This window comes from Denticeps clupeoides, chromosome 4, assembly GCF_900700375.1.
Source record: "Denticeps clupeoides chromosome 4, fDenClu1.1, whole genome shotgun sequence".
Lineage (NCBI taxonomy): Eukaryota > Metazoa > Chordata > Actinopteri > Clupeiformes > Denticipitidae > Denticeps > Denticeps clupeoides.
Window position 1 is genome coordinate 19,858,946 of NC_041710.1, and position 8,531 is coordinate 19,867,476.

Sequence of the window (8,531 nt, forward strand, 5' to 3'; positions counted from 1 at the left end):
TGTCCTATTCTGTTTCTAGAAGAACACATTTTAAATGCCCTCTTACCATTTATGGTGACAAGCCTGAACATATGCAACACCTTATGTATGAAATTAGGTAGTGGAATAATGTTGTTTTTTCAATAAACCCATGGCCACTATACATAGATACTTAAAGGTCAAAGGCCTTTGAGAAAAGTTGAGATTTTAGGAGGTTCTTTAAGATTTTAAGGAATGGACCATGTCAGATTGCAGATGGGAGCGCAAGCCAAAAAAAGCACAGGAAGCACCGAAAACCTGTTGTGCTGATGACCTCTGGAGTTACTGCTACTGATGAATTTTAAACTATATTCTAAAAATAAGATATCTAAAGATAAAATATTTTTTTCTATTTAAATGTGTATGCAGAAAGCATTGTTCCAGTGGCTTGTGCTGAGAGCCAGGTCCATCTGTGTCTGTGATAAATAATTCAATAATTAATTATTAGCATTTATTAATTATTCTGATCACACAAAAATAGTTACTCCACAATGTCAGGCTGCTCAATTAAGTAAGCTATCTGATATGTATAAACATAGGCACTTCAAACCCTTTCCCGTCAGCAATCGATACATCACTATTTATTGCTCCTGTACTGCTCTCTAAATTGAATATAAACTCTGTACAGTCAATTGCTTTTACTGCACTGCAACAGAGATTCCAGGTATAACTTATTTGATACAAAAAGTAACAAAAATGCATGTTAAATTAATTGAGATAAATGCCTTGCAATATTTTGCTTTCACAGCAAAACTAAATCTCACTTTTGAACCTGCAGTATGTTATCTAATATATAATGCAATAAACTTTTGCCCAAATCCCATCTTCTTTCACATCAATGAACTAGTAATATAAATCTTATGTCTTTTGATGTTTCAAAATTAGATCATTGCAATCTTGTAAGAAGTCAGCTTGCATTTTGTTTTAATTTGGAAAGCAAAGATTACCAACAATTGCAAATACTGGTCTCTCTGCTTCCCCTAATGGAACTTGTATTTTAATATCCGCACATTAAAATTCTTCATGATTTTGCAGTGCAAATAATTGCGTGGACACATCTTTGACCTTCAGTCTTATTAATTTTAGAATAAAAAAGAATGCATCAAAACATGGTGCTAACAGTGGTGGAACTATCCGGTTATGAATTACAACACAGAAACAAAATTATTAGTGTTATCATTTTGTGTTATCATGTTTAATATTAAGCCACCTGCTGTGTCATTCTATTGAAAACCAAATGATTGTTTCAAAAAGCACACCCAAGAGGGCATCACTGACAGAAGGAAAGCACCACCCAAAAAGAATGAAATATTGGTTCATTTAAATGAAATATTTCAATCAGTTTATGCAATCAAATTCACAAATAAGTGACATTTAAATTGAACATAACAATGTTGTCTCAGTGTATTTTTTAATGACAGGATTAAACAAGTCTCAAGAGTAGATGCACAGTGCAGTACAAGTCTGCTTGAATATCATTATCTTGCAATCATCCGTACAGAGTTGTCTGGTCTGAAGCGTTGGCTATAATAAGTTCATTACTTTATCAGACACAAGCCATTACGTTAGTCAATACTCTATTTTCAGTGAAATGTAGCACCAGGTTCAGGCTCCCATTCGACAATAGAGGTACCAATCTTTCAGCGAAAAAGGGGTATTAAGATATTGATGCCATTAGGCCTGACATTTTGCAGCTATGGCATTCAGAGATACCAGGATCTAAATTGAAGCATGGTCTTTTTTCAGAATATGGGAAAGAAAAAAATGTTCAGGGGCTTTAGGGCTGCTATGTAGCTAATTTAGACATACTGTATATGATTGTGGGCTATATAAGAAATAAATGTTGTTGCTGTTGCTAAGTAGCATTCTCTCTAATTTAAAACACCAAAGAATATTCTGCACCCTTCAAAAAAGGGCCTATTAATCCATTCAATTGTAAAAATCTTCTTTGGTTTCTTCTCTTTTATGCTATTCGTCTCCTTCCTTCTTTTCTTCAGTTGCTTCATCTTTTGCTTCCTCAGTTGTTTCTTCCTTGGTTTCAATGACTGTCTGCTCTTTTATGTCCGCAGTTTCTTCCTTCTTTGCCTCATCTGTCGTTTCTTCTGCCACCTCTTCTTTCTTTTCTTCTTCATCCTCTGTCTCCTCAACTATTTCTCCAGTGTAGCGCTCAATCTGGGTAATTTGATTCTTAAGCTTCTTCTGTGATGCATCATGGTCTCCCAAAAGTTTCCTCAATTTGGCTTTCATCAGCTCCATGCTGTTGTACATGCGACTCACTTTGTCCTCCAGGTCCTTCTCGTCAGGCTTCAAGTTGGCTGGGTCCAGGTCAATCAAGTTGTCTTTCATGAGGATCTGTCGGCCCTTCTCCTCCAGCATGGCTTTGGCATCAGGGTACTCTGTCAGAGCCTCCACCAGGTCATCCTTGGACAGGCAGAAGAGATCTGAGTATCCGATGCTCCGGATGTTGGCTGTTCTGCGGTTGCCAGCCTTGCTACCTTTGATGTTGAGGATGCTGATCTCCCCAAAGTAGCTCCCTTCACCCAAGACAACAAACTGTGTGATGCCATCATCTGCCACCACTGCCAGCTTGCCGTCTTTGATGATGTACATCTCGCGCCCAATGTCGCCCTTACGGCAGATGTAATCCCCAGGACTGAATATGACGGCGCGCAGCTTGAGGACGAGCTCGATCAGGAGCCCGGCCTCACAGTCTGCAAAAATTCGCACCTTCTTGAGTGTCTCCAGGTGCACATTGATGCCAATCTCTGCTCGCAGCTTAGCCGGCAGGTACCGCATCACTTCCTGTTCATCTTGTGCACGGTTGTTGTTCCACATGTAGTCAAAGTAGGTGATGACCCGATTCTCCAGTTCCTTGCTCACCTTCCGCACATGCATGTATTGCTTGATGTTGTCAATACGTGCCTGAAATTTGGCTCTGGCCGCATTCATATTAGTGATCATGGTGGCCACATTACCTACAATGGTGGCAAAGATGAACACTCCAGCCAGGAAGTCGACTGTGTGGAAGAAGAACTCAGAATCATGTTCAGGAGGAGGCATCTCACCGATGGTAGTCAGGGTCATCGTAGACCAGTACAGGCTGAACGCGTACTTTGTTAAAAGCTCACCAAATTCATCTTCATCAAGTGAGGGATAGACCCAGGGATCGGCTCCAAAGCCAATGGCCTTTGAGAATGAATAGTAGATACATGCATTCCAGTGAGTGATGATGATAATGTACATGACCAGGGTGCCGATGCGCAGGATGTTGGGAAAGTTGACCTTCGTTTCCGTCCGCTGGAAAAACTCAAACATCCGGTTGATTCGCAGCAGCTTGTTGATGCGGATCTCAGGGTATTCAAGTCCCCATGCAAGGTACAGGATGTCCGTAGGCACCATAGAGATGACGTCCATTTTGAACTGAGTACTGGAAATGTACTCTGCCAATAACTTTTTGTCATCTTTGACGAGCAGTCCTTGTTCAAGGTATCCTGAATGTGACAAAAAAAAAGTTTTGTCACCATTACCTTAGAGAGGAGAAACAAACTAACTAGCCCTTGTCATTTCTATGTAATCATTTCTGAGACACAGAAGGTGAGTTTTAATAAAGTTTTTGATCTCAAAAATCATTGACTGATCTCATTCACACTATTACAAATATGGCCTGACATGCCAAACTTTATAAATCGCATGTAGTTTTATAACACAGCACATTAGCAATCTACAGCTAATTTACATATTAAAATGTTCATTTATGTGATTTAAATTGTAATCGTGTAATGACCATGTAATAAATAAATATAGGTTGTCACAGTTACCTTCAGCAAACGTTTTGGTTTGTTAAGTCCAAGCTTACCTGTCCTGGCTCGCACTGCCATGTCAGCCAAATAGATAAGGTCTGATGAGTAGTCCAAAAGGAACCATGTGAGGAGGTATTCAAACTGCAGTTCCTCAAAGCAGGCTCTGGAAAAGCAATAAATGAGTAAACTACGGTATGAAAGAATACATTATGTGATGAATGCGGTGAAGTACCTGGCAATTATGACCGTCCAGTTGTACATGACAGGGACGGTGATAATGAAGAGCCAGTGGTAGTACAGACTGCCTGCTGGGTTGATAATGAATGGCTCCTTAGGCCTGAGTCCACAAAAACACTGACATTAAAGATTGTTCAGGCCGCTGTTGATTCAAATTTGAAAATCGTTTCTGGTCATACGTACACCTCCTTCTTGTCTGTGTCTTTCTGTTTCTCCTTTTCTTTTTCTTTTTCCTTCTCCTTTTCCATCTCTTTCTTCTCTTTCTCTCCTTTCTCTTTTTCTTCTTCTGCCTTCTTTTCATCATTTTCAATTTTTTTGTCTTTCTTTTCTTTTTTCCTGATGGAAATCAAGGTGTTATTTCACTATACTTCTGAAAGTCTTAAAAAAACAAAGAACAAAAAAAAAACCTTCATAAATTCCCTCACTCTTTTTTTTCTTTCTTCTTTTTCTTCTTCTCCTTCTCTTCCCTGTGTAAATGATATACACCATATTAAACTGTAAGGCTATTATTGGCAAAAAGGTAAACATATAGCTGTTGCATTCCTAAAGCAATAGTAAGTGTTCTTTACGCTCATGAAATGTAGTGAATGTAATGTGGAGCGTCTACATGGCCGCTTACTCTTCATTGTTGTTGTTATTGTTCACGTTAAACAGGCGACCGGGCCCCTGGGGACCAGCAGGGCTGTCACCTCCCTCATCTGTATCTTCAGCAGGGCTTGGAGCCACTGCCCAGGATGGCCCAACAAATCTGTAAGTGCTTAGCGCAGATGCCATTACTATCTATTTTTTTTTTTAGGGTGGGAAAGCACAGATGAGACGGAAAAAAAACAAATATGTGATGCGTGATTAGATAAAGACATTATGCACACAGCCTAGTCTATGGTGACATTGCTCTTAATTAAGTGACCATCATGTCAAAAGTCCATCAGGGGAGTAATTATTCATGGATCTATTTAAATGAAGGCTTTAGATAAATCATTCCACTCGCTGAAACATAATAAACAGGTATAATGACTCACCAGCAGCTAGTTCTGAGAAGAATCCATGATTGAATTCAGATACGTGTTCACATCTTCAAGTGGCGCAGCTTGGAAATTTGTACTGCCTTGTATCAAAAGCACTGTCCATGACAATCTTGGGACGTACAAAAAAATACTAACAAAGAACCCGGCACCACGGTTGGTTTGTTCTCCACAGCTGGCTGGGCTACAGCAGCCTCAGAACTGTGGAAGGATCATCCCGACCCAGCGAGGGATTTTCAGATTACAAAGATGAATGCGAATGACAGTAGGAATGTCACACTGTTATCCTCGCTTTTCCTCTGCGTACACTCATTACAAATCAACAGGCAGTGAAGAGGTTCATTACAAAACCTCCAAACAGGGGTTAGAACATGGACTGCTGAGCACAGTTAGTATATTGGTCAGCTGCTGTAAGTCTAGTCCTTTGTCTGATAAATGAGTGAATAAAATTGCATGAAGTTAATTAACATTATTAAAGTGTGGGAAATAATTAGAACTGCATTTTTCCTTGTGCCGTCCGTGACTTTGGCTGAACTACAGCATACCTGGAGAGTAGGCCAATAAGAAGCCACAGGGATTAGGCCGAACAGGCACCCCTGCCCAGTCAGCATTCTCTACCATATCTCCTTATCCTATTAACCGTTACACCTCCTCCTCCCAAAACCTCCCTCACATCAACCAAAGAAACAGTCCAAACACAGATTTCAGCTTTGCAGTGAGCGTCTTGCAAAATGATTAACCAAAATTAATTTCTCATGGAACACTTACAACTCAGCGTCAGCTGTAATTTATCATTTTTTCTTTATACAAGACAACAATGGCAACAGTTGGATAAAAGCAGCAATCACAAAGAACAAGGACCAGGAATTTGCATTGTAAATCAGTAGTTTTTATTAGCAGAACAAAGAAGAAATATAAGGACATGGAAATGAACATACAGAGGATAGAAAAGCAGTAGCGAGTCATGGTCTCCTTCACCACTACTTTCCAATCTGCCCAGTTCAGATTCCGTTAAAGAGATTAAACAGGTTCAACATTTCCAAACCTTCCCAACTTCCCATCCACAGCCACCCTATCTGTTGCCATGACACCCATCATTTGGATTTCTGGTCACGACGCAGAACATAACAAATCTCATAGGCATAGCGAAGTGGCAGCAGTGTCCACAGCAGGAGTACCAGTGTCCACAGTAGAACCAGCAGCTTCTACAGTGGAACCAGCGGTGTCCACATCAGGAGAACCAGTGTCCACAGTAGAACCAGCAGCTTCTACAGTGGAACCAGCGGTGTCCACATCAGGAGAACCAGTGTCCACAGTAGAACCAGCAGCTTCTACAGTGGAACCAGCGGTGTCCACAGCAGGAGAACCAGTGTCCACAGTATTGGCTGCAGTGTCCATGGGGCTGTTTGCATCAGTAGGCACGCCCCCCCGAATTCCAGCGGGGTCAACGGTATCAGGACCAGCTGCAGATACAGGCTCAGCAGCAGGGTTCTCAGGAACAGCAGGAACCTTTGCAGCTGCCGAAGTGCCCTCATCTGATGGACCACCATCATTGGCTCCGGGGGTTTTAGCAGGCCCTGCAGCCTCTGCTTCCTCTGAGTTAACACAGCCTGCGTTTACAGGGTTAGCAGGCAAGACTCCTGACTGGGTCTATGACAGAAAGAGCGAGAGAAAGAAGGAGGAAAATTCACCTACACAACCAGCTACACAAAAGTGAGTGAACATTGACAAATGTTCCATGAGGGGGATAACTATGCCACAATTACCACTTCCTTAGCAGGCATGACTTCTAACTGAAATTAGTATAAGTAAACAGTTTCAATGCATGTTAATTATTCTAATGTTAATCATGTTTTAAAACAATTTCAAAAATTACCTTTCCATAACCAGATGACACATCAAACTGTGTCTGTAAAAAGGGCATAACCGTCATTTGATTTTCAGTGAAAGCACAGATCTTGCATCAAGGCAAAAAAACAATTAATCTGGACAATAACCTGTGCATGATTATAAAGAATGTTGGTAATATTCGTAAACATGTTCATGAACTTTAATATAAACATGAAATATTAACAAAAATATTACCTGTCTGTTATCAGGAAAGACTCCTAAATTGTTCTGCTACAAGGAAAAAATATGATAAGAGGATAAGAAACCTGCACGTAGTTACAGATATTCTAGTCAGCTTCGGTAAACATGACATGTCAATCATTCTGATAAAATAATCTGGAGGACTAACCATTCTGTTTGCAGGCACGACTTCCATCTGGCTCAATGAAAGTGAGAGAGAAAAAGAAAGTGAGATGAAGATGCACCTTTTGAAAATGGAATTAAAGGTTTAATTGGCCCTGACATTCATAATATTGCCAAAGATATTTGAAGGATTACCATTCTGTTACCAGCCAAGACTCTCAGTTGGTTCTGTATGGGAAGAATAGAACGGAAGCTAAAACATTTTAATCAACATTAGGCCATAATTCAGATTTTCACCAAAATAATGTGAAAAATTACCATTCTGTCAGCAGGTAAGAAACGTAATGGGGTCTATGTCAGAGAGAGAGAGAGAGAGAGAGAGAGAGAGACAAAGAATGTTAAACAATTTACAAGTAATAACTTACGTGTAATCATTTTATAACAAATATAGAATTATCATTTGAAGCACTACCATTTGCTCATCCTCATCAGAATTGCCTTGTCCCAGCATGAAAACGTTTCCCTGTGATGAAGAGGAAAAAAAACAGGTTAAAGCTCTGATGGTAGGCAGCATTTCGTTCTGCAGCATTTCGCTGGTTTCCAAGGCTGAGCAGTAGTACCTGGGGGTGGAAGCCAACTGCAGTCAGAGCTGAGCTCACCTGTAGGATGTCAGAGAACAGTGTTCAGAAAACATGCGGAAATTATTAAATGGCTGTTAAATGGCTATAATAATAATCAAACGTTTCTGCAGTTCTGCCAGTGTCTACTGCATGTTATAAAGCTGTATATACAGATAATATGTATTCAGACAAAGCTGTATATATATAATCCAAAGCATTTGTAATACCTCACTGCTGCCGCTTTCTTTAGCCTGTTAAAACAAAGTCACTGTGGTGAGTGGGAGTAGGAGACAATACTGAGCGCAGTGCTGCACAGAAAAACAATTAGTTTAAATTGTCGGTGTGTTAATCATGAATTATTTCAGACACACAATTAAAACGTGCACTTACAGGAGCTGCCAGAGTGGTACCCAAAAGGCTCAGCAACAAAGCCACCGCCTGCATCTTCACACAGAACATGTTGAGAGGAAGAAAACGTTTGAAAACGTGAATTCAGTCAATACAGGTACGGGGTGAGAAATGAATCGGTCCCACAGTAACCAAGCTGCAAGATCACTGAGTGAAATGAACCATATGGCGAATTTATTCTGTCATGAACCAATCATGTTTGAGGAGGCTTAAATGGAATTTCCTGCCACGTT

General features: G+C 40.3%; 1 protein-coding gene and 1 long non-coding RNA gene across 2 annotated transcripts; both read right to left on the reverse strand.

Moving 5' to 3' along the window:
- Positions 1-1,320: 1,320 nt before the first annotated feature.
- cnga1a (cyclic nucleotide gated channel subunit alpha 1a) lies at positions 1,321-5,298 on the reverse strand. The gene is made up of 7 exons (XM_028978513.1): positions 5,075-5,298; positions 4,675-4,835; positions 4,481-4,522; positions 4,239-4,391; positions 4,051-4,155; positions 3,875-3,981; positions 1,321-3,509 (listed from the first exon to the last, which is right to left on the reverse strand). Exons 2-7 carry the CDS (start codon positions 4,827-4,829, stop codon positions 1,987-1,989), a joined length of 2,085 nt encoding a protein of 694 aa, XP_028834346.1. The 5' UTR covers positions 4,830-4,835; positions 5,075-5,298; the 3' UTR covers positions 1,321-1,986.
- Positions 5,299-7,481: 2,183 nt separating this feature from the next.
- LOC114787563 (uncharacterized) lies at positions 7,482-8,127 on the reverse strand. The gene is made up of 5 exons (XR_003749422.1): positions 8,118-8,127; positions 7,891-7,929; positions 7,743-7,793; positions 7,589-7,621; positions 7,482-7,498 (listed from the first exon to the last, which is right to left on the reverse strand). It is a non-coding gene; the product is annotated as an uncharacterized LOC114787563 (long non-coding RNA).
- Between the last annotated feature and the right edge of the window lie 404 nt (positions 8,128-8,531).